This window comes from Panicum virgatum, chromosome 5K, assembly GCF_016808335.1.
Source record: "Panicum virgatum strain AP13 chromosome 5K, P.virgatum_v5, whole genome shotgun sequence".
Lineage (NCBI taxonomy): Eukaryota > Viridiplantae > Streptophyta > Magnoliopsida > Poales > Poaceae > Panicum > Panicum virgatum.
This window is the reverse complement of record NC_053140.1, coordinates 11,657,064-11,684,326: the sequence shown is the minus strand read 5'-3', so window position 1 is coordinate 11,684,326 and position 27,263 is coordinate 11,657,064. Positions and strand designations below refer to the sequence as shown.

At 51.7% G+C, this 27,263-nt stretch overlaps 4 protein-coding genes and 2 long non-coding RNA genes across 6 annotated transcripts; 3 read left to right on the top strand and 3 right to left on the bottom strand.

The window, feature by feature from the left end:
* Positions 1 to 4,994: 4,994 nt before the first annotated feature.
* LOC120706342 lies at positions 4,995 to 5,812 on the top strand. The gene is made up of 3 exons (XR_005688258.1): positions 4,995 to 5,348; positions 5,463 to 5,630; positions 5,736 to 5,812. It is a non-coding gene; the product is annotated as an uncharacterized LOC120706342 (long non-coding RNA).
* A 220-nt stretch (positions 5,813 to 6,032) lies between these two features.
* LOC120706341 lies at positions 6,033 to 6,611 on the top strand. The gene is made up of 2 exons (XR_005688257.1): positions 6,033 to 6,327; positions 6,420 to 6,611. It is a non-coding gene; the product is annotated as an uncharacterized LOC120706341 (long non-coding RNA).
* Positions 6,612 to 11,370: 4,759 nt separating this feature from the next.
* Positions 11,371 to 12,549, top strand: LOC120710513 (expansin-A8-like). Its single transcript, XM_039996182.1, has 2 exons — positions 11,371 to 11,548; positions 11,714 to 12,549. The coding sequence occupies exons 1-2, from the start codon at positions 11,410 to 11,412 to the stop codon at positions 12,343 to 12,345; spliced, it is 771 nt and encodes a 256-aa protein (XP_039852116.1). The 5' UTR covers positions 11,371 to 11,409; the 3' UTR covers positions 12,346 to 12,549.
* Positions 12,550 to 13,209: 660 nt separating this feature from the next.
* On the bottom strand, positions 13,210 to 14,438 carry LOC120706340. Its single transcript, XM_039990957.1, has one exon. It carries the CDS (start codon positions 14,346 to 14,348, stop codon positions 13,689 to 13,691), a length of 660 nt encoding a protein of 219 aa, XP_039846891.1. The 5' UTR covers positions 14,349 to 14,438; the 3' UTR covers positions 13,210 to 13,688.
* A 130-nt stretch (positions 14,439 to 14,568) lies between these two features.
* LOC120706338 (geranylgeranyl pyrophosphate synthase 7, chloroplastic-like) lies at positions 14,569 to 15,928 on the bottom strand. Its single transcript, XM_039990956.1, has one exon. The coding sequence runs from the start codon at positions 15,904 to 15,906 to the stop codon at positions 14,827 to 14,829; it is 1,080 nt and encodes a 359-aa protein (XP_039846890.1). The 5' UTR covers positions 15,907 to 15,928; the 3' UTR covers positions 14,569 to 14,826.
* Positions 15,929 to 18,304: 2,376 nt separating this feature from the next.
* On the bottom strand, positions 18,305 to 20,985 carry LOC120710512 (geranylgeranyl pyrophosphate synthase 7, chloroplastic-like). The gene is made up of 2 exons (XM_039996181.1): positions 20,736 to 20,985; positions 18,305 to 19,301 (listed from the first exon to the last, which is right to left on the bottom strand). Exons 1-2 carry the CDS (start codon positions 20,975 to 20,977, stop codon positions 18,479 to 18,481), a joined length of 1,065 nt encoding a protein of 354 aa, XP_039852115.1. The 5' UTR covers positions 20,978 to 20,985; the 3' UTR covers positions 18,305 to 18,478.
* Between the last annotated feature and the right edge of the window lie 6,278 nt (positions 20,986 to 27,263).

Below are 27,263 nucleotides of genomic sequence, written 5' to 3'. Positions count from 1 at the left end.
CGTCCGGATGTGGGGGAGGAAGGGCGGCCGTGGACACGGGCCGGCGGCCCCGCCCCGCGCGCCGGCCCCCGTCGTGGCGCGCAGGCCGTCCCGCTGTGGCCTCGCGCAGCGGATGGGAACGGGAAGAAGAGAGACGAGAGACTCAGAGAGCGGATCGATGGACGCTGATGCGAAATCGGACGGGCCAAAAAAAATTAGCCGACGTGGCCACTCTCATTGCTCACGAAGCCGCGGGGGAATAATATATAGAAATGTCCCGTTTCGTGATCAAGATGTTCAAATTTTCCTTTCAATTGATTGACAATGTCTCAAAATTGGACTAAATAACATGAATATAATTTTTTCATTCATTATACTATATTATTCGAATCACTTACGGCTCCAATTTGAATTATCCAAAATTAGCATTTTAATGAAACAAATTAATAACATATACGAAACTTATACATAAATATACCTAATTTCGATATGTTGTACCTCGACTAGTATAATAACAGAACAAAAAGTTTGGAAGGTAGAAGCTAAAGTTTTTTTTAGTTTGCCGAGTGCCTTAACTCTGACACTCGGCAAAAACGTACTATGCCGAGTGCCGTGAACCTGACACTCGGCAAAGGAGTACATTTGCCGTGTGCCTGAGTTAAGGCACTCGGCAAACACTACTTCCGTAACGGCGTTGGGACGGCGTTGGATCACATGGCGGGCACGTGCTATCTTTGCCGAGTGCTACAAACACGGCACTCGGCAAAAGCCAATTTTACCGTGTGTTTGCGTTCCAGCACTCGGCAAAAGACAAATTTGCCGAGTGTCAAAATGTTGCCGAGTGCTCGACTTTTGGCACTCGGCAAAGCGGTCGGCACTCAGCAACAATAGGGTTTCCGGTAGTGACGTAGATGCAGTACTCCAGTAGCTTGCTTCCCGTGGTGGCGCACGTACCTGCATGCCACTGTATTTTGCTATCTTCTCACGAGAAGCATGCGTGCGCTTGCACCTATGCAACGCGCATACATGGCTCCTCGGATCATCACAGCGATGCCGTCTTGGGACAGCCCCGATGTCCACACGGCATCGCCCGCGCGCCGACGTCACTTCTTATTTCGGCGTCTTCACGGCGGTGCTTCGTGTTCAGTGCTGGGCGTCTAAACGTACGGTGGCGCCGTCATCAATCATCATCGGTTCGGTGTCGGGTTTGGGCTTGGATATGCAGCACCAGCCTCGTCGGGCCGCGCTTCGATGTCTGGCGGCGTTGTCGTCGTTGGTTCGGTCCCGGCTCGGACGTGCAGCACCGTACCGGCCTTGTCGCTGGCCGTGCCTTCGTCACCGGCTTGGCCTCTCCATCATGTCAACGTGCTCGTACTGCACCACGGCGACGCAGACGGACGACAACTCGGCGAGCGCTGAATTGAACATGCAGTAATGCGTGCATGCAATCTGTAAAAGAAGACGAGAGAAAGGCAAAAGGTCAGTCTGCCGCGCCTCCAAAGACAAATAGGGACGCCCAGTGGCGGATCTAGCCATGAAATTTTGAGATGATGTCTTCTCCCACCCCCTGCCCTCTCTATTTTCTTCTCCCCTCTTTTCCTCCCCTAGCTCCCCCTTGCTTTTAGTGGAGGTTGCAGCCAGTGTGTGGGGGGGGGGGGGGGGGCTCAGCCCCCCAGCCGCCCTACTGGATCCGCCCCCTGGGGGCGCCACCATGGCCTTCTTCCTACTATCTTGGCGTGTTTCTCCGCTCGACGCCGACACGGTTGCCGACTCGTGGCTCCTTGCTGAGGGTGGACAGTGAGCTTGAAGACGACGAGGAGGAACGAGGAAGATGGAGGTGCTGCCGTCAGTCGCCGAGAATATATATTGCTCGGGCTACAATTTTGACATCCGTCGCCTGAAGAAAATTGGCACGCGTCTTTGGTCTAATTCAGCCCAACATTGTATACTAGTCCATTACTACGGCCCAATATGAATATCACATGTGCTACCCTATCTGCGGCATGGGCCGGACTGTCACAACTATTTCGTTCAGGCCAAAATCACCCTGTCCAGCCGGAAATCCTATATATCTTCCGCAAGATTTTTTCTTATCTACCTTCCACTGTTTAAGATTCGTACAAACCATTTCATCCATTGGATCTCCTCATCTCTAATCTTCTTCCTCCTTCTTCCTCACCCTGCACCGCCGCCGCCGCCCCCCGATCCGCCCGCTGCGCGCGCCGCTCCGCCCGCTGCTGCCGCTCCCGCGCGCTGTGCGCGTGCTGCTGCTGTTCGCCTGCTGCCACGCGCTGCGGCTGCTGCTCCTGCTGCGTGCTGCTGCTCCTGCTGCGTAGGCTGCTGCACGTGCGCTGCTGCTGCGTAGGCTGCTGCGCGCGCTGCTGCTCGCCTGCTCCTGCTGCGTGCCTGCTGCCGCGCGCCGCTGCGCCTGTTGCTGCTGCGCGCGTGCTGCTGCTCGCCTGCTGCCACGTGCTCCTGCCGTTGCGCGTCGCTGCCGCGCACGTTGCCGCCGGAGAAAAAATGGCAAGCTCGTCGGAGAAGAAATTTGTTCAACATTTTTATTTTAGTATTGTCAACATTTTATGTTTTCAATTTCAACATTTTGTTTTTACAGTTTCAACATTTTAAAATGAAATGTTAAATATGTTTAACAAAATGTTGAGTTAATTTTATTGAAATGTTGAACATATTTGTAACAGATAATTAGGCCAAAGTGGGCTTTAAAGATGAATAGCTTATTTATTTTCTAGAAGATAGATAGGAATCCCCGCCGAAATCACCCTGACGGTGACAGATAAGGAGGCGCCTCCTGTTTTTTTTCTTTCTATTCTTGTTTTCTTTTCTTCCATGTTTTTTCCTCTTTTTGTTCTGTTATTACTCGCTTTATTCTTTTATTTTTTATTCTTGTTTTTTATTTTGTGTTTTTCTCTTGTGATTCCGTTTGTGGTTTCTTTTTCTCTGCTCATTTTTGCCTTTCAGCTACATTCTTTCTTCTATTCATTTTGCAAATTTTGTAACCTACTTTTACTTTCTTTCTTTTTTCTTATTTTTGTCTTATTTACTTATTTAATTTTTCATACATTCTTCAAATGGATATTATTATCTACTTTATAATTCATGTTATTCATTTTATTTTTTTGTAATAGTATCGGTATAAATTCGTAATCGATTGTTTGGATACGGAAATCTAGTGATCCCTAGTATACACGAGATTGCTCTTGAAATGAAAAATGTTGTCTCTTCATACATTATACTTCTTGTAATACTGGAAAAATTATTTTTAATACAATTGATCTTTTTAAAAGATCACATTTAATTGTTCTATTCCCTCCGTTTCAAATTATAAGTCACTCCAAGAATCTTGGAGAGTCAAAAATTTTCAAATTTGATCAAATTTATATGACAAGATAATAACATTTATGATACCAATTAAGTATCATTAGATTCTTTGTTAGCTATATTTTCGTAGTGCACCCGCCGGCGCGCCTCCAACGCCGCGGCCTGGCCGCCTCCGCCACCGTGACGCACCCGCCGGCGCGCCTCCAACACTGCAGCCTGGCCGCCACAGCCACCGCGCACCCTAGCCGGCGTGCCTCCAATGCCGTGGCCTGGTTGCCTCCGCCGCCGTGCGTGCTTTCGCGGCCGCGCCGCGGGCCGGCCGCCGCCGCGCCGCGCCCGCCCGCGCACCTCCACCGCTAGGGCCGGGCCGTACCCGCCTGCGGGCATCTCTGCGGCCGTGCTGCGGCCGGCCGGCTGACGCCATGCGCCTGGATCTACCCCTGCTTGAGAGAGCCAGAGAGGAGAGAAGAGAGAAGAGAGAAGAAGAGAAGAGAGAAGAGATGAGAGAAAAAGAGAGAAGGGAATGGGAAGAGATAAGGCCGTTGCTGACCGCTCGTCGTTGTCGAGATTTTTTTATGGTCATGTACTCACATTAGTACCGGATGAATGCTCCATCCGGTACTAATAGGATACTTTTTTACCGGGTGGTGCCTCTACCGGGTATTAAATTTTCTGAGTGCTATTTAGTACCGGCCAGGCTATCTCTCTCGACGTCAGTTGTGTCTTTTAGTATCGATTGATGACTCTAGCCGGTACTAAGTAGTCACTATGGGTACTGTGCTGCAGAACCAGTACTAAATGCGTGCATTTGTACCGAGTAAAAAAACAGCTGGTACTAACGGCTGCAGACGAATGCTCAGTTTTCTTTGCTTGCCTTTTGTCTGGGTTCAAGGTTCACGCTCCCGTCGACAAGCAAGTTAACTCAGGCCGCCTCCGCCAAAGTTTCTGTCAACAGGTAAAGCCAACGTGAGCTTCCAACGTTTCCGCCGGCAACAAGCTGACGCTTTTGTTTCATCTCCCTTTTGTTGATCTCGGCCAGAGGCGGAGCTAGCCAAAAATTTTAGGTGGGGCAGGCTGGCAGGGGGCCGCCGGCGGGGCGCGGCAGGTGGGCACGATGGCTAGCTGGGGCATATGCCCCACCCTGCGTGATGGGTGGCTCCGCCACTTATCTCGGCTGATTTCTCTTCTGCTTTGCATCGCCGATGATCCTCAAACCCTCGAATCGTCGTGTGATCGCGACGGCGACGCCGGCCGGGGCCCGTGCCGGTCGTGACAGCGCGCACGCCCGCCGTGGCGAGGAGCCCATCAGAATTGGAGGCGAATCTTCCTGGCATCAGCGCAGCAGGGATGAGGACGACCCCTTCAGGATGAACCCCTCAGAACTTGCCCGGAAGCTGGAGGAGGGAGTGCGGCCGGCGTAACGACGACCTGTCCGAGCAGGGCTGTTATGCTAGAGTCTTCGGTTGTCATACCCAACTGCGAGTCATCCGAGCCGTCCTCAACAGAAACGCCTCCAACTCCAAGAAGAAGGGAAAAGAAAGCCAGCGGCGGCGGCGGACGTGCAGAAGGTAACTTACTTCCGAGTTAATGCCATCTAAATGTACAGACGAGTACATCACTATCATGCTTTCCTGTTTTTATTCAAGACAAGGACGCCTAATCAACACAGATAAACGGGCTGCCTAGACCATCATCCACTTTGCCCAAATGGCGTCTTTCCGTTGTTCTGTAGATTGAAGGTATCCGTCAAAACAGGATGGATCTGAATCCAGCTGCCATCATAGTCGCTCGAAGAACGCATGATCCGATCCAAAACCTTCTGCCATCAACGCTCATGGCCGCCGATATGGATACTGTTGCCGTGATTGCATCCAAACCCTCCGAGCTTGCACTTTTCATCTAGTTTAACAGGCTTTTCCCCAAGTCCTGATTCATCGTCCCGTGGGATTGATGTTCATAGGATCATCGGAAGCGCGATCTTGTTGATGTCTGCCAATTGAGAAGAGAATGGAAAGCTGCAGAATATCCTGGTTAGTTTTACTCATAAGTCATAACCATGTGTGTTTCTAAATTGTATCTTTCTGTTTTTAGTTATGCTTGCTGTATAATTTACTTTCTCTGTACTCTCTGACATTGAGGAGCAGCGAAGATTTGTTTGGACATACCTTAGCTCTTCAGGTAATTGCAAAGCAATTTGAGAACAGAGGCCAGATGCATATGCCAAGGTTTGCTCAGTGATTGGCCCCTCAATTTATGGTCATTCTGGTGTCAAGGAAGCTATTGCATACTTGTTATTTGGGGGATCTAAGAAGGTATAGGTTCTTATCAAGTGACTGATATATGTTCAGAGAAGCAATCCTAATTCCATTTACCAATCGATAGTGTTCTCATGCTATACTTTAAGTCTCTTTCTACAGAGGCTACCTGATGGTGTACATTTGAGGGGACATTCTTGTCTTGCTTCTGGGTGATCCATTCACAGCAAAATCACAGGCAAGTTTTGTTTGATATTGTCATAGAGTTTAGTTTAATGGTGAAAATAAAGTGACAATAAAACTCACATCTGTGTTACACCTGTGGTTTGGCATCGTATGAATTGGTATTGTGATTCAGTTTAGTAATTTGACACTGATGCCTGTGATTCTTTTGACGTTATTTTAAACCAAATGTCCGTATGTAGTTCAGTGATATTGAATGTCTATTTTTCGACAGTTCCTCAAATTTGTAGAGAAGACAGCTCCTATTGCAGTCTACACATCTGGAAAAGGTTCCTCTGCTGGTGGTCTCATCACATTTGTAACGCGGGATAGTAGCTCGGTAGGTTTCAGTGTCCCACACCGAGATCTAGTCCGTTTCTCTATATAGAATTTATGCTGCAAATACAAAGTACTACTACCTGAGCAAGAACAGACCCCCTTGACATCACCACCATCGCCGCCGCGGAGCTGAAGGACTATCAAGTCGTGTTTTAGGCTGCTCAGGAGTGTCTGGGAGCAGCATGTCGATGAGGTCAGAAGGAGATTCTGCTTTGGAGTATTTCAGCTCGTGTTAGTGCTTGTGCTAATTTTTGTTTTCAAATTGTGATTGTGATGATGACACAGCTGCAAGTGGGGTTTGAGTGTTCACAACAACATTGGGAGAAAAAACACACTTCCTGCCGTAGAAGCTCCGGCAGCCCTCTGTGTTCATATGTCCATTCTGCCGCCCTTCCGAATTTTGTGTCTATATGTGGAGCACTTTAAAGTCTACTGCTAAGGAACAATTATATATATATATATATATATATATATATATATATATATATATATATATAGTGATTCTTTCATGTTGCAGTGATCAAGACATGCTTAATTCTTGAAACTGGATAGCTGCATGTATTAACTAGCTAATCTTTGTTTTTTAGATCCCAATTGTACTTAATTTATATGGTCCATTGTGGAGGGATCTTGTTTTGCAGTAAGATAACTTCTATATTGTGTTATTTTTCTAATGCTCTGTGAACAGATGCTATTTGAACAGAGGTAAGCTCGATGATTGGATAAGATCGGTGGACTAATGATGGATGCTTGTTTCAGATCTCTGCTTGTGTTAGTTTCTTCACCTAGTTGTTTGCCCGTTCCAGTGGCTATTACAAAGAGTTATGCTGAATGTCATTCTTGGTTTTTGGTGGACAGAAGTCATGGTAGTTATAAATATGTAATGAAGATTATTGACACTTATAGAGAGAATTTGTCTCACCCGTAGCAACGCACGTGCATTCAACTAGTATATTAATATGCACCAAATAGCAACTACTACTACTTCACAAGTGCTGCCGGTTTACTGCGCACTACTCCTGTTCTAACATCTTTGCGGTCGTGCACTCAGTACTCCTAAGTGCAGAGATCAAACTGTGTTCATATAAATTGCACGTTAAAAGGTAAAGGCAAGAAAGTTAAGACCCACAAATACTTCAATTTATCTTGTAAAGAAAAATAATTGAATTTATAATTCTACTAGCCCTATACAAAATGCTGAAAACTACCTCCAACACGTCACTGGTAAAAAAAATCCTAGGGGCGCGGCAATGCCGCGCACAATTTCTAGTGTTCTTCCTACCCAGCAACTCGCGAAGAGAGCGGAGGCGATGCGTGTAGCTAAGCACCACACGTTGACTTGCAAAGTAGTCTAATGAACGGAGAGAAATATTCAGACTTCTTGAAACTATATACTCTTGCTATTTGTTTGCCTACTACTATACTAACACATGTAGATAGAGATGGGTTATCCAGGAAATCGCGGCTGTCTGCTAAACAAAGGCGCATTGTTCTCTCAATCAGAATGTTCATATTCTTAGCGAAGTTTTCGCAGTTGTGATGTATGTGCACCAAAATAAAGCTTTTATTTGTATCAGATGTCTTAGTTCAGTATAATCCGGCCGGATTTCAATATCATGGTAGCATACTTTATCTAGAAAAAAAAATATATCATGGCAGCACCAAGCCAATATTATTTCTACGGTTGGCCGGACATAACCAAATTTACGGTTAATCCGTCCGACCTTCCGCACGTGGTGGGACCCGCTGGAACCTTTTCATTTTCAAGTTCCACTCAGCCTCCTCTCTTTTCTCTACCTCGTTTCTCTACATTGGCGGAGGGGGCAGTCGCGCAAAGAGCGGCGGCTGCAGTGGCGGCGAGCTCCGCAGGCAGAGCGGCGACGACCTTCCCCGCACAAGCTCGCGGCGGCAGCGGCTGGGGGCGGAGCGGCGCGGCAGCGCGCTCCCCGAGCCTCGCCGGCGGCGGCACCGAGCTCCCTGGGTAGTGGCGTTTTCTTTTTTTTCTTTTTCTTTTGAATTTTGGATGCAAAAGTTTTTGTTCCAAATTTTTTTTCGATTTTGGAAGCAAAAATTTTTCTTCAATTTTTTTTCATTTTTTCAAAAACTTTCTCAAATTGTTTCTCATCAAAGTTTTCCGGTCTCTCCAATTTTTTTCCTTGAAAAGTTTCTCTGAAAAATTTTTATCGAAAAAAAAAATACTGTACAACTTAATATTGGCGAAAAACTTTTCAGTCCATGGGAAAAAACTCTCTTTCAAACTTTTTCTCATCAAAGGTTCCGGTCTCTTCAATTTTTCCCTTGAAAAGTTTCTTCAAAATGTATTTATCAAAAAAATTACTGTTTCGACACGTGAGAAGCTGTTTCGACAACAGGTCGGAAATCAACCGTACGCAGGGCTTCTTCTGCACAACCGTAAATTAGACGAGCCCAGCACCAATCAGTCGGTGTGGAATCCAAACAGGAATTGCATGCTTAATTAGTGTACCGATCGAAATGACCGGATTTTTTCTTTTTTATTTTGCGATTATGCACGATACCTTGTGCACACGGCCGGTTTTGCGGATGAGCTTCCATCATTCCATGATTAACGTTCTACGATGACCGGCAAATAAATGGATCGCTTAAACCAAGTGGGTCGTGCTTTGGAGAACAAGTCCATGCATGCATGCATGAACGCTTGACCTGGAGAAGGCTGGAAGCCGTGTAATCCGCGAGAGCACATGCCCGCCCTCACCTAACTGCCTGGAAGAAGCATGTACGCTGCTGCTGACTGCTCGCGGGAGGCAAGGAATTTGTGGCGCGTGACCGCCGGGGAATTTATTTGGCCGACGGATTCGGATGGTACCGTCAGGTACGTACGGCTCCTGAAATCATGCCACAACTTGTTGGTTCCATCCAGCGCTCGATCGTCAGCATCCCCCACCGCAAAAGGTCAACCACTTCGCCACTGCACCAAGGACCTGCTGTTTGGATCCACTAGCTAAACCAGCTAATACGCAGTTAAGCCTCTTCTAACAAGCTAAATAGCAACCATCCAATTATCCAATTAGGCCTTGTTTAGTTCATAATTTTTTTTAGGTTTTGACACTGTAGCACTTTCGTTGTTATTTGGAAATAAATGTCCAATTATGGACTAATTAGGCTTAAAAGATTCATCTCGTGCTAATCAGTTAGACTGTGTAATTAGTGATTTTTTTAACTGCATTTAATGCTATATGCATGTGTCCAAAGATTCGATGTGACGCGTACTGTAGAAAATATTTTAGGAACTAAACAGAGCCCTGGTTCAACCCAACTAATCCGCTAATGAATTTGCTGGAGGATCCAAATAGGATCTAAATGGATATGATTTTGCACTTGGTATCACAAAGCACAAGAATATTTTTCTTTTCTTTTTTTTTGTTTTTTGCGATCCCAAAGTGCAAGAACTTGCACGACGGCAAATGGTCGGAAGATCCTTCCGGTGCAGCTCGACGAAATACGCATCGGATTCGGGGTTTGTTTGAAGGAGCTAATTTTGAGTGCTAAATCTTAACACATATTAACACTCATGCGCAATGTCAAATTTCTGAGTTTTGGCAAAAGTTTAGTCCACCTCAGCTGAGTGCGTGTGAACTGCCTAAACCTATGTCTGGGCGTTCGGGTAACCCGACAATTTCGGGTCGGATTTTTCGGGTTTTAAAAAATTCGGGTTTTAGAAAATGAAACCCGATGAGCCTCCGAAATAAATAGAACCCGAAAATTCGGGTACCCGACTGTTCGGGTTCGGGCTCGGGTTTACCCGTACAGCCCGATTTCAGTTGCAGGATAAAATCATGACACAGAATCACAGATGCGGAGCATATTGGCCAAATCGACAGAACAAATCAGGTACAAATCAGAAAAAATCTTGCACAAATCGACAGATCAAATACAAATGAGCTGAAATAGCAACAAATCGCATCTAACTTGGAGCCTTGGAGGAGCTCCAGGCCTCTAGCAGCTGCTGCCGCTCGTCGGAGAAAGGAGCAGTGGAGAGCCGGTGACGAGCTCGAGAGGGGTCGCCGCCTCGCCGGGCTGGGGCGCTGCCGCCTGAGTGCCTGACGCGCGCTCTTGCCTGCTTCACGTGCGGTAGCCGCTGGAGCCTGAGGTCGGAGGTCGTCGACGCAAGGTGGCGAGAGGCGGAGGCGGAGGGAGCCAGGGAGGGGAGGCGGCGACGGGATGAGCCGAGCGGTTGGGGACTGGGGAGCCGGACTTGAGGTTTGCGTGCATGCTTGGGGCCTGGGGGGCGGTTGGGGGTATGGGGGTGCTAGGGTTTGGGTGAGACTCGGGCAGGCCGGCAAAGGAAATTTTAATCGGATCTCGGTGGGCCTTTCCTGGTTGGTGGGCTGGGCTGAGACTAAAAATACTTGGGCTTGAAAGTTGTTCGGGTTTTTCGGGTAGTTCGGGTACCGTAACTTGAAACTCGAATTACGCGTAATAATTTCGGGTACCGTAGGTTGTAACCCGAATTAGTGTTCGGGTTTTTCGGGCTCGATTTTTTCGGGTTCGGGCTTCGGGTTTCGGGTAATTTGCCCACCCATACCTAAACCTTACGGTGCGGGCCGGCATTCAGTTAAGAGTTAAGGCCGCGTTTAGATCGCGAAAAACTTTGGGTTACGACACTGTAGCATGTTTTGTTTTTATTTGGTAATTAATGTCCAATCATGGATTAATTAACGTCGTTAGATTCATCTCGTGGTAATCAGTCAGACTGTGTAATTAGTTATTTTTTTAACTATATTTAATACTTCATGCATGTGTTGAAAAATTCGATGTGACGGAAAAGTTTGGGAACTTTTTGGGAACTAAACGCGGCCTAAGACATGATTGTTACGCCATTGCTGATTTCATCTCCTCCATTCATCACTGCATGCAGGCAGCGCGAGTGCCGAATCAGGGATGGGTGACTGGGCGCTGAGCGAGACGCGCGCGCGCGCACATGGCCACCGGCCCACCGGCGGCGCAGCAGCGGTGGCGCGAGTTTGTTCTAGCTGCAACGAGAATTCTTTCTTATCCAAGGCGCACTAGCGATCCATCCAATCATGAACACCAACATGCAGATGCAGGCGCGCGCAAAAGTCAATCCCGGCCAAACCATCCGCGCGCTGGGCAGTCGCTTTCTCGCTCCATCCCTGCAAAATATGAGAACGGGGGCGGCGCACACACTATATATACGGCTCCTAGGCGAGGATTCCTCGGCACCAACACACACACCCAGTCGTACGGCGCCGAGCACTGGCAGCAGCTCGCTGACATGGCGAAGATGCTCGCGCTCCTGATGCCCCTGTGCGCCTTCTTCCTCCTCCTCGGAGGGCCGCCGTCGGTGGCCGCGGCTCAATGGACACCCGCCTTCGCCACCTTCTACGGCGGCAGCGACGCCTCCGGCACCATGGGTAATTGATAAGCATGCATCCTGCTGCTCTTGCTCGACCTCGAACGATCCATTGATCACTGCCATGTCTGTATTTGCATTGCGTTAATTGGATGGATCCATCAGTTAGTTGACGAATGAACGCTAAATTGCTTACACATCTTTGATCCGATCGATCCACCACCAGGCGGCGCGTGCGGGTACGGCAACCTGTACAGCGCGGGGTACGGGACGCGCACGGCGGCGCTGAGCACGGCGCTCTTCAACGGCGGCGCCATGTGCGGCGCCTGCTTCGCCATCGCCTGCGACGCCACGCGGACCCGGTACTGCCGGCCGGGCGCCGCCCCCATCACGGTCACGGCCACCAACCTCTGCCCGCCCAACTGGGCGCTGTCCGGCGACCGCGGTGGCTGGTGCAACCCGCCGCGCCGGCACTTCGACATGTCGCAGCCGGCGTGGGAGTCCATCGCCGTGTACCGCGCCGGGATCGTGCCCGTGAGCTACCGCCGCGTGCCGTGCCGGCGAGCCGGCGGCGTCCGGTTCACCGTCGGCGGGCACAGCTACTTCGAGCTGGTCAACGTGGCCAACGTGGGCGGCAGCGGCGTGGTGGCGCAGGCCTGGATCCGGGGCGCCCGGACGGGCTGGATGGCCATGGCCCGGAACTGGGGCGCCAACTGGCAGAGCAGCGCCTACCTCAACGGGCAGAGCCTCTCGTTCCGGCTCCGCTCCGACGACGGCCGCGTCGTCACGGCCAACGACGTCGCCCCCGCCGGGTGGTGGTTCGGCGGCACCTACACGTCCAATGCCCAGTTCTACTGACGGCCTGGCGGCCTGCTGACGTTGATGATAGCCGGCTCTGATGTTGTGCTCTTTTCTGCTGTCTCACCTTTTTTTTTTCTTTTGTTCCGTGTCGTAAAAATGTGCTGATCAGGTATACGTCGAGTCGAAGAGGCATAGTATCAAAAAAAAGGCTGACCACGCAATGCATACCGTACAATTTTTATGTACCTCTCATTACTTTTCAAATTTCCTTACAGTAGTAGTTCTAAAAAAACTAAAAAAGTTCTTTTCAAGGGAAAAAAGGCCCATTATACTGAGTGGCCCCAAAACGACCTCATCGTGGCCGAAACCTGAAACCGGGAGACATGTCCAGTCTGCGGCCCAACTCCCCCTGTAGACTAGGATAGAGAGAATTTGGCCCAGTTTGGAGGGTTTTTGTTTTTTGAGGGCGCCCAGTTTGGAGGATTTGGCCCAGTTTGGAGGTTGTCCAGCAAGGGACCGGAGCAGGTCCGAACCTTCTGCAAAATCCAATTTCAAATCTTTGTTTGAAATTTGCTTTGAGCCCGCCCGGTCGATTTTCTCCGCTTGCTAAATTAGCCTGCCGTGTGCTGAAGAATCAATCATCAAGCCGCCCCGCTGCGGTGAGGCTTTTTTAATTGTCGCATCAATCCGCTCCGCGGTCGTGAAGCAAATGCAAAAGCACGCGCGCCTTTTTCCTGAGCAGAGAGGGGGAGGGGGAGATGCCTAAGTACGAATCCGATACTCGCATTGGAACCAGATGCATACATCAAAGACAATTTTATATGTTTTGATCCTGATCAGGTCGCCGATCTCCAAAGCTGACCGTACACCAACGGCGTGCCATGTTCTAACAAGACAGTCGCTCCGCTGCATCTGATGAAATTTTGGAAGTGTCAAATTTTAAGCTAGTAATGAGAAGTACAAGCTGACAAAATTACGCGCTGGTATTTGCTGACCCGCCACGGACCATACATGATCACCGAACCAGTAGAGCACCCGGCCGGCAGCCGGGTCGCTCACGGCTCACCGCTCCCGTCTCCATCGACAATGAAACGATGACAAGAACCAGCCAACGAACATGGTTGATGGAAACTAATTAAATTGGTGGGGGGCCGCCATTAAGTGATCATGCATTCAACTAGTAAGCCAACCAACCTACTTAACCATCAACCATCGACCATCGTGCCAATTTTGAACGAATTTTAGTCGTATAATTTTGCAACAAACTCTAAACTCAGAGGCCGGAAGTCTGGAACGCAGGAATTCCACAGAAATAGCTTTCCGTTTATCCAAAGGAATTCCTGCGGCCCACAGGGACGCGCTTGAATTGAATTGACCCGCAGCAGCAGCAGCAGCAGCACCTAGGCGGCGTCGACGTTGTGCCACCTGGACCACCCGCCGAAGTAGCTGTTCCAGACGCCCTCGGCGAGCCGGTCCACCCGCATAGCTGCGACCTCCTCCTCCAGCGCGCCGTGGCCGAGCCGCTGCACGCCGCCGGCGCCTGCCAAGCAGGAGGGAGCCAGCGTGCCGGCGAAGACGACCTCCTCGCCGTCCTCGTCCACCCCGCGCCACGCCGACCTGCGCAGGAAGCACCCCACCTGAACGCTGCCGCCGGCGCCGCCGTACGCGCTCGCGTTGGCCTCGCCGATCACCTGCACCAGCCCGGCCTCGGGCTTCCCCCGCCGCCGGCGGCCGCCCACGAGCACCACGGCCTCCACGGCTTCCGCGGCGCCCCGCTGCTCCTCGGCCGCGAAGAGCCCCGACGCCGCGCAGCAGATGGCGGTGGTCGCCGCCAACGGCAGGAGCGAGGCCGCGGCGCGCGGGAACGCCGCCGCCGCCGCGGCGCCGCAGCACAGGAGCGCGGCGACGGCGAGGCCGGCCGCGAGCACCCCGGGAGAGGAGCAGGCGGCGGAGATGGAACGGTGGCAGCTCCGCAGCCGCGACACGACGCTGCGGAGCCTGTCGCCGAAAGCCCCGCGCACGGCGTCGCAGGCGGCGGCGGCGGCAGAACGGGCGGCCATGGCTGTGCGCGCGCGGCCTGACGACTGACGAGGAGCTGAGCTCCGAGAGAAGTGGGGGTTTGGAGTGACGAGTTGATTGGCCGCGGGCTCGAGGTTGGTTTATGGAGGAAGATAACCGAGAACATATTCGCGGAGCACACGGATGCGCCGGGTCGTGCTCATGCATGGCGTAATCGCCTCGCTTTTACGAATGGAAGGTGGAGGTGGGCGATCGGCACTGGACGAAGAATCTCGGCACTGTGCCCGTTTACTCGTGACGGAACAACGAACTGCACTTGCAAAAAAAAAAAAAAAAAAACTTCAGCAGAAAAGCTAGCCCTTCACGGTCCACAGCCCACTACAGTCCCGGTCCGTGTCGGGCCGGAAACGGACTCAAATTTAGTAGGCCGCAAACTGCAGTGGGCTGGAAGGAATGGGCTAAACCTGCAGCCCACATGAAAGCCCATAGAGCCTTGGACCGGCCCGTAGAGCCTTGGGCTCAGTGCTGTCGGTGCGCCATGAACCGGGCGAGGTGCCGCAGCGGCGCGGCGCGCGCGGCGTCGAACCCGTCGAGCTCCGCCTCGGCCCTGGCGAGGAGCTCGCCCGCGTACGCGCGCGCGCCCTCCAGGCCCAGCAGCCGCGGGTACGTGGCCTTCCCGGCGGCCGCGTCCTTGCCGGCCGTCTTCCCGAGCTGCTCCGACGTGCCCGTCACGTCCAGCACGTCGTCCACCACCTGGAGCAGGAGGCCCAGCAGGTGGGCGTACCGGCGGACGCGCTCGGCCTCGGCGTCCCCGGCTCCCCCGACGACGGCGCCCGACACCGCCGCGGCCTCCACCAGCCGCGCCGTCTTGTGCGCGTGGATGTACTCCAGCGCCGCCAGGCCCACGGCGGGGTCCCCCTCGCCCTCCATGTCCGCGACCTGCCCCGCCGCGACGCCGCCCGCGCCCGCCGCGCCGCCCAGCTCCACGACGGCGCGGAGGGCGCGGTCGGCGGGGACCCCGGCGGCCGCGCAGCCCCGGGCCACGTGCTCGAACGCGAGCGCCAGGAGCGCGTCCCCCGCCATCAGCGCCGTGGGCTCGCCGAAGGCGACGTGGTTCGAGGGCCGCCCGCGCCGGAGCGCGTCGTCGTCCATGCACGGCATGTCGTCGTGGATGAGCGACGCGGTGTGGATCATCTCGACGGCGCAGGCCACGGGGGTGGCCGCGGCGGCCGGCCCGCCCGCGAGCTCGCACGCGGCGATGGCCAGCGCGGGGCGTAGGCGCTTGCCGCCCGCCAGGACGGAGTAGCGCATGGACGCGCTTAGGGACGCGGGGCACCGCAGGCCCCGTAGGGCGAGGTCCAGCGCGTCGTCCACGGCCTTGGCCTTGGCCGACAGGTAGCGCTCGAAGTCGAATCCGCCGCCGCCATTGACGACGACGTCGACGCTCGTTGCTTTTGCTGCCGCGGCGCACCGGACGATGAGAACGAATCGCCTGCCGGACGTGAGCAGCGAAGTGGATGGTCTCTGAAGATTGTAGAGCTTCAAGCTTTGGGATGGTGCTCCGTGCTGGATGAAGCAGCTGGATGCCAACTTGTCCATGTACCCCGTGTGGAAATGTCTCAGGGGATACTTTGCCGCCCTTGTTACTCCTACTTGTGCGCCCTCTCTCTCATCTTCTCTTTCCTTCTCACAAAGTTTCTTGGTTCTTGTGCCCAAGCTGATTGCAAACTTGCAACCCACCCCTCCTCTATCTCATCTTCTCTTTCCTTCTCACAAGGTTTCTTGGTTCTTGTGCCCAAGCTGATTGTAAACTTGCAGCCCACCCCTCCTCTCTCTCTCATCTTCTCTTTCCTCCACCTCAGCATTTAGCCTTCTTGCAGTCTGTTATAATACTTGCTCTAAAATGCCCGGCTATACGCACGGATCGAGAAAGGTTTCAATCGGCAACCAGTGCATGCATCTTTTTACATGGACCTCTCTGCATACACCTGATGCATGCACATGCAGTCATTAAATATTTGCAGCCGGCTCTTAGCCAATCCAGTATACTACCTTACTAGGTTATTAGCTGTAAGTGATATGACAGTTTGATTTAGCTGGTAGCCGGCTGGATTATTAGCTATGCTCTTAGTCACCATTGACTTGGTCAACAATAATATCACCAGGACCACTGATGACATCATCAACGTGCTTGAACTACCCTAGAACTGACACGGTAGCCCTAACATGGGGAATACTAATTTGTTGTTATTTAGATCTTAGTTGCTTCTTTATTCGAAGTTGATTTGTTAGTAGAATATCATTATTTATTTGTATCTGTATAATAGGGTTACAGAAAACTCAAATGAGTTCGTCGACCTCGACTTAGAAGTAGAAGACGAAGAAATGGACCACGTTCTAGCTTCACGTCCTTCTATATTTGAATACCTATTAATCATTGCTTTCTAGTCATGCTACCGCTTTTATTTCCATGTTGAGAGTAGGGTAAACCTACATTGCCTATTTATATACAGAGGATGATGAAAGACCAAAGCGGTCAAAGACTGAAAGCTTGGGTTAACCCAAAGTTACCACGTGGTTAGACAAGCCAGTAGGGAACTTAAGTGTCACTTTGGAGAATAGATCTGTTTTTGAGCGGTTTTTAGGTCTGTTTGGGAAATTATTTGATTAGCCATTTCTATTGGATCTTATCCTTAAATAAAAGATTTTCATATTTCAAACCAAATATCCTATTTTAACCATTAATTCAGAATCTTTAAAAAATCTACAGCGCATACCACGTTCTTTTGGATCCTTTTTTCAGGTAGAGAATTTGGATTCAAGGTTCGTGGGATGCAAGACATGTGTCGTTTGCGACTTGTTTTTTAAATCTATTTTCTGAAAGATAACGGAAAAAAGGATTTAAATTTAAATTGGATCCTCAACTTGATTCTTTGATTCAACCTAAGCCTTGACGACTACATCATATGGCGTGCAATTTTCATTGCACCCCATATAAAGATTATTCTTTAGCGACTTAAAAGTCTACTCAGGGCAAGATCACATTATAGCCTCCAAGAAGCGTAGAAGGTATTCGAAAAATATGTTCTAGATGAAATTCTGAAAAACTCGAAAATGACTCCAAAATACTTGGAAGCCTACACTACTCGGCTACGAAGAGCTTAACAACTTGTCAGATCCGGGGCCACATGATTGCTTACATGGTATGGTTGGGTAGAATAAGAATAGAGCATGTCCAATACCTTAAACCTGTTGTAATGTACTCGAATACGAGTAGAACTAGTCTGTAAAGAAGGAAACTACCTAGATGGTGTTTCGGTAGGACTCCTAAACTTGTATTTGGGTAGATTTCCTTGTAATCCTGTCGTCCTAGAATATATAAGCGTGGGCGGGAACCCCTTCAAATACGAAGAGGATATACAATCTGATGCAGTACAAACTATCAAACATGAGATAAAGTATTACACAACTCGTAGTATGGACGTGTCTAAACCATATGTTGCTTGAACCTTCAAGTTTTTGATCCCCACGACATCCTACCTACAACTTAACCATTTCGGGATATCCCTCGGTGACCTTTGCGGTAAAATGCCGATACTTTAGGCTCGTGTTAGCACAACCGTTTATTCATGACGGAATAACGAACGACACTTACTCCATCCTTAAATATAACTTATTTACATTTTTCCAAAGTCAAACTTTTAGAACTTTTACCAACAATATCTCTAAAAATAAAAAATTTCAAATAGAAGAGGTCACATAATAGAGTAGATGATTTCACAATAAATCTACTAACACAATTTTTATGTTATTAATCTTTATAATTACTTCCCTATTTGTAGTTAAAATTAAAATAATTTAAATTTGGAAAAATCTAAACGTAGCTGTATTCTGGAACAGAGACTACAACTTTTAACGGGGCACTTACAAGTTTAAAATTAAAATAATTTAAATTTGGAAAAATCTAAACGTAGCTGTATTCTGGAACAGAGACTACAACTTTTAACGGGGCACTTACAAGTTTATTCGTGACGGAATAACGGACGGCACTCACAAAGCCCGTAGCCCTTCCCAGGGCAGAGCCCACTACAGCTCCGGTCCGTGACGGGCCGGAAACGAACTGAAATTTAGTAGGCTGCCAAGTGCAGTGGTTTGAAGGAATGGGCTAAAACTACAGTCCACATGAAAGCCCATAGAGCCATATGGAACCGGGCGCGGCGTCGAACCCGTCGAGCTCCGCCTCGGCCTTGGCGAGGAGCTCGCCCGCGTACGCGCGCGCGCCCTCCAGGCCCAGCAGCCGCGGGTACGTGGCCTTCCCGGCGGCCGCGTCCTTGCCCGCCGTCTTCCCGAGCTGCTCCGACGTGGCCGTCACGTCCAGCACGTCGTCCACCACCTGGCCCAGGATGCCCAGGAAGTGCGCGTAGCGGCGGACGCGCTCGGCGTCGGCGTCCCCGGCTCCCCCGACGACGGCGCCCGACACCGCCGCGGCCTCCACCAGCCGCGCCGCCTTGTGTACGAGGATGTACTTCATCGCGGGGAGGCGCGCGGAGGGGTCCCCCTCGCCCTGCATGTCCGCGACCTGCCCCGCCGCGATGCCGCCCGGGCCGCCGGCGCTCCCGAGCTCCAGGACTGCGCGGAGGGTACGGTCCGCGGGGACGCCGGCGGCCGTGCTGCCCCGGGCCACGTGCTCGAACGCGAGAGCCAGGAGCGCGTCCCCCGCCAGCAGCGCCGTGGCCTCGCCGAAGACGACGTGGTTCGAGGGCCGGCCGCGCCGGAGCGCGTCGTCGTCCATGCACGGCATGTCGTCGTGGATGAACGACGCGGTGTGGATCATCTCGACGGCGCAGGCCACGGGGGTCGCCGCGGCTGCCGCCCCGCCCACGAGCTGGCACGCGGCGATGGCCAGCACCGGGCGGATGCGCTTGCCGCCCGCGAGGATGGAGTGGCGCATGGACGCGCTCAGGGACGCGGGGCACCGGAGGCCCCACAGGGCTGTTAGGAATAAACCTGATCGTACTCGAGTCAGTTGGTTAGCGCGTGTGTGCGCACGTGTGAGCGGAGTTGCAGGGCGTCCAGGCATGGGCTCACGATCAGTTCGGAGGGCGTCCGGGTCTTGCGGTTGAGGGAGTGGCTCACGTACGTGAAGACCGGATCGCCAGGAGCTTGTGCGTATGAGCACACGGGTGATCGTGGGAGTTAGTTGCCAAGAGCTGCGGCTATAAAGCCATGTACTCAGTGTTGTTCAGGTGAGCCGAGTCCTTGAGATGGAATAGAAGCCAACATACAAGCCGTCCGTGCGGCCGGGGCGTTCGTCGCCATTATCGTGTGTGTGTTGTTCATCATCTTCCTCCTCCGTCCATGCGTGAGAGAGTGAAGAATCCGAGTATATCAAGGGCCGGTTCCAACATTTGGTATCAAGAGCTTGGTTGAGAAGAGGGGAGGCGGCCGGCGGCACAGCAGCCAGGCCGCACGGCGGCCAGTGGAGCCGCGGGCTGCAGCACGCTGCAGGGCACGGGAGCGACATGCTGCGAGTCGCCACCTCGCGCAGGCCCAGGCGCGGCACACGGCGTGAGGTGGCTTGGAGGGCCGCGACATGGCGTGCGCGTGAGGCTCGGCGCGGGTGCGGCACGCGCGCCGGCCAGCGGTGTGTGCAGCCGGCGAGGCAGCGGTGGCTCAGCGCGGCAAGGAGCGCGCTGGCGGCGGTGAGGCGAGGTCGCCGGGCTGTGTGTCGGCCTGTGTGTGGTCGCCAATGGTGGTGCTGTGGCAGTGGATCGTGTGCCGATCCTGCCCGGCCTGATGCGCTCAGCGGCATGTGTCGCCGGCGGAGAAGAAGCTCGGTTGGAGAACAAACAACAGCGTGTGTCGCTGAAAAGAAGGTTGCGGCGTCCGTGTGGAGATGAGGCATGCAGCAATGGCCGAGTCAGGTCGGGCGGCCGTAGCGGCGGTCGGTAGCGATGAAGACGACGGCAGTTGCAGCAACTCCGACAACGCCAAGTCAGGTTTAGGGGGGTGATTGTTAGGAATAAACCTGATCGAACTCGAGTCAGTTGGTTAGCGCGTGTGTGCGCATGTGTGAGCGGAATTGCAGGGCGTCCAGGCATGGGCTCACGATCAGTTCGGAGGGCGTCCGGGTCTTGCGGTTGAGGGAGTGGCTCACGTACGTGAAGACCGGATCGCCAGGAGCTTGTGCGTATGAGCGCACGGGTGATCGTGGGAGTTAGTTGCCAAGAGCTGCGGCTATAAAGCCATGTACTCAGTGTTGTTCAGGTGAGCCGAGTCCTTGAGATGGAATAGAAACCAACATACAAGCCGTCCGTGCGGCCGGGGCGTTCGTCGCCATTATCGTGTGTGTGCTGTTCATCATCTTCCTCCTCCGTCCGTGCGTGAGAGAGTGAAGAATGTATCAAGGGCCGGTTCCAACAAGGGCGACGTCCAGCGCGTCGTGCACCGCCTTGGCGTTGGCCGACAGGTAGCAATGGAAGTCGAAGCCGTCGCCGCCATTGATGTCGTCGACGCTCGTTTCTTTGGCGGCCGCGGCGCACCGGAGGATGGGAACGGATCGCCTGCCGGACGTGAGAAGCGAAGTGGATGGTCTCTGAAGACCGTAGAGCTTCAAGCTTTGGGACGGTGCTCCGTGCTGGACGAAGCAGCTGGATGCCAACTTGTCCATGTACCCCGTGGAGTGTCTCGGCCTATCAGGCGAGGTAGAGACGGAGGTGTTGGCGCTCGGCCGCTCGGGCATGACTTGCTCGAGCTTTGCTACCATCTTCGGGACGAATACTGCCTTAAATAGACGTAGGGCACGCGGGACGAGGCGGGTGCGCGGGAGCCACCGTGAGCAAGCTCCGCCGCCGTTCCACCCCGTGGGGCGAGCGGGAGCCACCGCGCGCGTGCTTCTCTGGCAGCATCCGCGGGCGAGCGGGAGCCGCCGCGGCGTGGTCCGCCGCCACGCTCCGCCCCAGGCACGCGGGAGGAAGGCAGAGAAAGGAGAATGGTGGGTCTGATATATGGGCCCCACATGTCAGATCACGTCAATGCCCAATCAAATTGACACGCTGGTGGTTTACACAAGGGTAATGATGATTTGAACCTCACGTGAACTAATTAACAAGTTTGGGGAGCTAGATGTGCATTTTGAGAGTTTGGAGACCCGGATGACACCCACTGCGAAGTCCAGGGGCCGGCGGTGCATTTTACTCAATGTTATTTATTCTCAGTAGGTTCTGTCAATTATATTACAGCCAGATGCATGCAATCAAACGGGATAAAATTAGCTACGGCAGAAGATCTCAGGCAAGATACCGTCGCTCACTATACGACAGCTTAGAATCATGAACTACGTAGGAGATGGTATAAACCGTTACACAGACTAACTATCAATCGGTATAGAGCTTTGTCGATTCCACTTATCTGTTGGTCTAAGTGAAAACTGACCGATATCTTTTTACCGACCGACAATTTGACACGCTCAGAAGTTTTACCGAGCAACACAGATATAGCGACCCACTGTTTGTTACTGGTTGTATCGACAGATTGTTTGATGCTACTGGGAGCTTTACTGACTCATGGTTCAATGGGATTGATTGTGTGAATTAAAAAAAGAAAACTATCTGCTTATTAGTTAGTATATATTTAATAAAAAGGTAAATTAATTTAGTATATACATTCATCGTAACATAACGCAAGGGACCACAATGACCATATACAAACTTTGATTCATTCATAGGCACATGACAACATAAGAGTAGCTAGCATACTAGATCTAGTGTCACATAACATCAGACTAGACACTACGGGTGTGTTTGGATGGGTGGCTAAGGGTCTAACCAGGCTTAGCTAATGCAGGTCCGATTTGTTTGGTTGCTTGTAGAGGCCTGCTAGCCAGGCTTACCTAATGCAAAAGATGCCCCTTGGCCTGGCTTCCGTAGTACGCGAAAATCGACCGTTCTAACTAAGCCAGGCTTTGTACTAGCTGAGTTGGCGCATCCACTCACCTTCCTCCCACTGTTCCGCTTTGCGCCTCAGTCGCTACAAGCTCGCAAGGCCGTCCATGGTGTCAGATTGAAGGCTCTGCCGACACATGGAGGAAACTCCGGGAAGGTCGAGGCTCGAGACTCCTGGGATGACACCGTCGTTGCCGATGGGGGCGCAGGGTTGGCCGCGGACACATCCCTTTTCTGATCCGTTCTATCCTCCATTATTGGAGGTTTGCACATGGATTGGCTGTCTCCTCCCTCTCTTTTGGCTGTCTCCTCCCTCTCTTTTTATTATTGCCTTCAATTTCAAATTCAGATACGAGGAATTGGTGATGTGTAGTAGTAGTGGGATAATAGCTGATTGAGGGAAGCAAGAACGGAGTACTGAGTCAAATCCATCAAGTACATGGTCGAGCGCAGCCGCGCGAGCTGGTGGCTGATGTCGCCACCGTTGCTGCGGGAGACGGAGAGCCCTTATCTTGCCTCTTTGGATTATGAGGAAACCCTTTTTCTTTCTTGCTCCTCCATGAGTTTACAATGATTCAGCGGCTTGCTTGCTCTTTCGTGAGTTCACAATGGTTTAGCGGATAACCTGTTCGTCGAAATGTGTTTCCGAGGACTGTTGGTCTTCATTTTTTTTATTTGTACGATTTGCTTTAAAGTATTCATATGATTCAGATTTATTCAAGAGATGATTTTATCGAAGGCATGTCAAAGTGAGCATGGCGATTCAGTAACTCAACCTTAAATTCACCACGAGAAGAAATAGGTGATCTTACCCAAACAAGCCACCCACCAAACAAAGACAATTCCAATACAGACTTAGCTAGAACAGGCAACCAAACATGAACTCATTGCATTGTCTAGTCCAGGCTTGGGCTGACCATGCACACATCTAGCCCAGGCTACAGCTAGCCCAAGCATCCAATCACACCCTACATGTCCTAGCTAAACATATACTAGCTCACGATGTCCATCAATCATAAAGGCATCCTAATGGATACTAGGCAACGTATGCTATAGAAACCAGTCTGTTGGAAAACCCATACAAACCACGATAAAAAATTCGTCTAAATTAACCAAAAAAATCACACATGCAGATGATATGATGATACACAATTTTGTAAAATATCTTATCCAAACTCAACTTCGTTTGTGAGATATAAAAATAACAAATTTCAAGCCAAAAAGTTGTTAGAAATTTGTTATTTTTATATCTCACAAACGAAATCGAGTTTGGACAAGATATTTTACAAGATTGTGTATCATCATATCATCAGCATGCGTGATTTTTTTGATGAATTTAAACAATTTTTGCCATGGTTTGCACGGGTTTTCATAACATGCCGGTTTCCATAGCATACGTTACCTAGATACTAATCGTACACATCAAAACTGGATTAGCGCTTTGATTGGGTTGTTGTTGATAGGCTATTACTTAACACATCCTAGAAGTTCCTGAAAATCAAAGTTGGCAAGCAATCAGCGAAATCCTGCAAAACAAATAAAACTAAATATACGGCAACATGAGCAACTTTGAGGATAACAGAAACACATTAGTCTCTACATTTGGATGAGCAAAAGTGTGAACAAATTTAAGCATCTCGTACATGTTATCCTGCACCCCTGAAAATGACATACCGCACTACTCAAGTTGTTGTGCTGCATGCATATATATAGCATATATACCAAAATAAAGCCAGTAGTCTTGGCATGTTATTTCACTGCCATGTTTACCAAAAGTTTTCCTACAGTATCCATCACATTGAATCTTGGGACATATGCATAGAACATTAAATGCAGTTGAAAAAATAACTCATTACACAGTTTAACAGTAAATGACGAGATAAATCTATTAAGCCTAATTAGTTCATAATTGGACATTAATTGTCAAATAATGACGAAAGTGCTACAGTACCAAAATCCAAAAAAAATCGCGAACTAAACAAGACCTGGCAAAGACAAATTATATAGAGCAAAGATAAAATTACAACAATAAGGATTTTGAATCTAATTTGAACACAAACAAATTCAAAAGATGTCCAATTTCATGTAAGCTATTGAATTTTAGTTTTTTATAAGACAATGCAAGGGCCTAGCTAGCATCCAACACTTAGCTCCAAAGTGTTCCTAGAATATATCGTTTACCATGATAAAAATCTGCACAAGCATCATGTCTTGCACGTCCTTCTTTTCACTCAATAGCAGATAGTGCATAGCAATATACTCATATATGAACAGGCAGCGGTGATGGCGGTGCTGCACACGCGGCCGCGTGCGCGCGTGGGCGAGCGGCGGGCTGCTGCGGCGGCGAACGTCGCGGCGGTCGGAGCACGCGCGTGCGACAGTGCTCGTGTAGTGGCAGGGGCAGAGGCGTGGCGGATGCGCGGCCAGGGTGGAGCACGGCGCGCGGGGCGAGCGGACAGGGGCCGGGCGTGCGCGTGTGGAGGCGGCTGGTGGCGACCGAGCAACGTCGCGACGCGGCATGCGCGTGTGCGCGCGCATGGGCGGCCGGGGCGGCGCGCGGGCTGGGCAGGTGGGATGAGCGCGCGCGCGAGAGCAGGGTGGCTGGGAGCGGCGTTCGGGGTCGGGCGTGCTCGGCGAGCAGGGGAGGCGGGGTTCGGGAGCGGGGTGGCGTACGGTGGGCACAGGGCGTCGGGGTGAGCGCGTGCGGGAGAGGCAGGCCGGGTGCGCGCGGGCTGGGCGACGCTCGGGCGTGCGGGAGCGAGGCAGAGGAGGGAGAAGGAGAAAGGAAGGAGAGAGGGAGAGAAAAAGGAAAGGAAAAAGGAAAAAAGGGAAAAAGAAATAGAGGAAAAGAGAAGAAAAAATAGGAAGGAGGGAAAAGGAAGGAGGGGGAAAGCGGGTACGCGCCGGCGGCGATTGCGGGGTGCGCGGGCCAGCGGGCGGCGTGTGCGGTCGGGTGCACGGCCGGGAGCGGTGGTGCGCGAGCGGGGCAGGCGGGCCGGAGAGAGAGGAAAAAGAGAGGGAGAGATTCGCGGCGGTCGGACGCGACACGTTGCGCTGGATGGGAAATGGATGGAACGTGCTTTGGAATCGGGTGTCAGGTTGTTCAGGAGAAATTCTGGGGACTAGGGTTCAGTGTTTAAGGGGGAGTCGAACTCAACGACAAAGAAAACAGTTTTAGCGCACGATTTAATTTAGTGAATTTTCGGGATGTTACACTGGGGTCCGCTTCCATTTACTGCCTGTCCCGTCACGGTAACTCTTTACCCGACCTCGGTCGCCTACCCGGGGTTGACCCAGGTCACCCCGGCCGAAGGGCGGACCCGACAAATCAAGAGAAGACCATCCCGGGGCATCCCACGGCGCCTCAGGCCGCACCCCGGGACCTCCCGGGGTACCGCATCCTCCCGGGGTGCACCCCGAACACCCCGGGGTTGGCCTGATAGGCTGATCGCTCGGCTGACAAGCAGCAGGGCAAGTTGGTGGACGGCGCCCGCACCCGACGTGGGGCGTTCACACCAGAAGAGGAATATTTCCAGTATAGTTTGTATTCTATAAATAGGAAGGTTCCAGGACATATAAATGGATCGGGACCCGATCCCAGAAGAGGAATACACAAGAGCAAGAACTCGATCCTCAGAACACAGAATGTTGGGTGTTACGCCTCCGGGCGGCCTGAGGTGCAACGATCCGGCCCGGGATAACGGCTAAGATCTACTCTACACGTTGAGTAGACCACACCTGCTAAATAACTCTCTTACGCTTTCGTCCTCGCTTCGCGCAAAAGGTTCGAACCGGAGTTATTAGCTTTCCAGGGACCAGCTATTTAAGTCAGTCCAACTCTCTTTCCGTTTCCAGTTTGGGACTAAAGGAATACTGTGCCGCGTGCTACAGTAGCCGTGCGCTATAGTAGCCGCGCGGCCCAGTCGGCCGTGGGCCATGACATGAGGCTGTCTAAACCTCTGCCTCACCACTTCCCTCGAGGAAGCTTTCGCTGCATGTTACACCCCTGGCCGAATCTCTAAACGGAGATTCCCACAAATCCCTGCATGCGATACTCACCCACCGTCACATACACTTGCAACATACAACAAATCCTAGCAAAGAGAGGAGCACTGTGTGCGGGTGGTGGAGGATAGGAGGATGGCGAGTTGGGGGAGCTCGTCGCCGGGAGGTCACGCGGCCTCGTACGCTGCCGCCATGGAACTCCCGTTGCCGTCCCAGAGCTTTGCCGCAGCGCCGCGTCGCCGGCATGGTGAGTTCGAGCTCCGACCCAACAAGCTCGTGCTTAGCCACCGCAACCTGGAGCCTGTTGGCGTTGTCACACAGGTGGGCGCTTCTCCTTGCGATCTGCTGCTTCCCAGCGGCCGCGGCGGTGCGGGGTGGGCCAGGGTAGGCGACAGCGCGTGCTACATGGGGCCGACAAGCGCGGCACAGTAGAGGTAGCGGAGACCCGTGCACAAGCCGTGCGTGGCCACCCGACGCCGCCGGCCCGGCAGCGGGGCCACAGTTCATGGTGCCGCCGAGCGATACGCGCCTGAGCCGTAGCTGTGCGCGGCCGATGCGTCGGCGAGCGGCATCACTTTCGGAGGTCGAGGCGGCGCACAAACAGGAGGCGATGGCGCCCAGGAAGCGGAAGCGAGCCGGCGGTTGGGTGGACGTGGGCGTCCGATGGACGATTTCTAGCATGGCAAAAGTCCTTTTTTTTTTTTGTCTCCTTCAACTTTGGGCTGAATTTGCTTTTTCTCCCTAAACAATAAAATCGTCCATCTAGACTCCTCAGACTTGTGAAACCGTTCACATAACCTCCCTAAGCGGTTTGAGGCTAACGTGGCAACAGTTTTTCTCTTTTTCTTTTATGTTTATTTTAACTGAATCTTTGAAAAATTATAGTAAATTATAAAAAATCATAAATAGAAAATCCAATTTTTTTTGACTCCATATGAGTAGATGTACGCAGTGAATATATTATTTGGTGGCTTGGGAATTCTGGATTTAGATCTTTTCAGCCGGGCA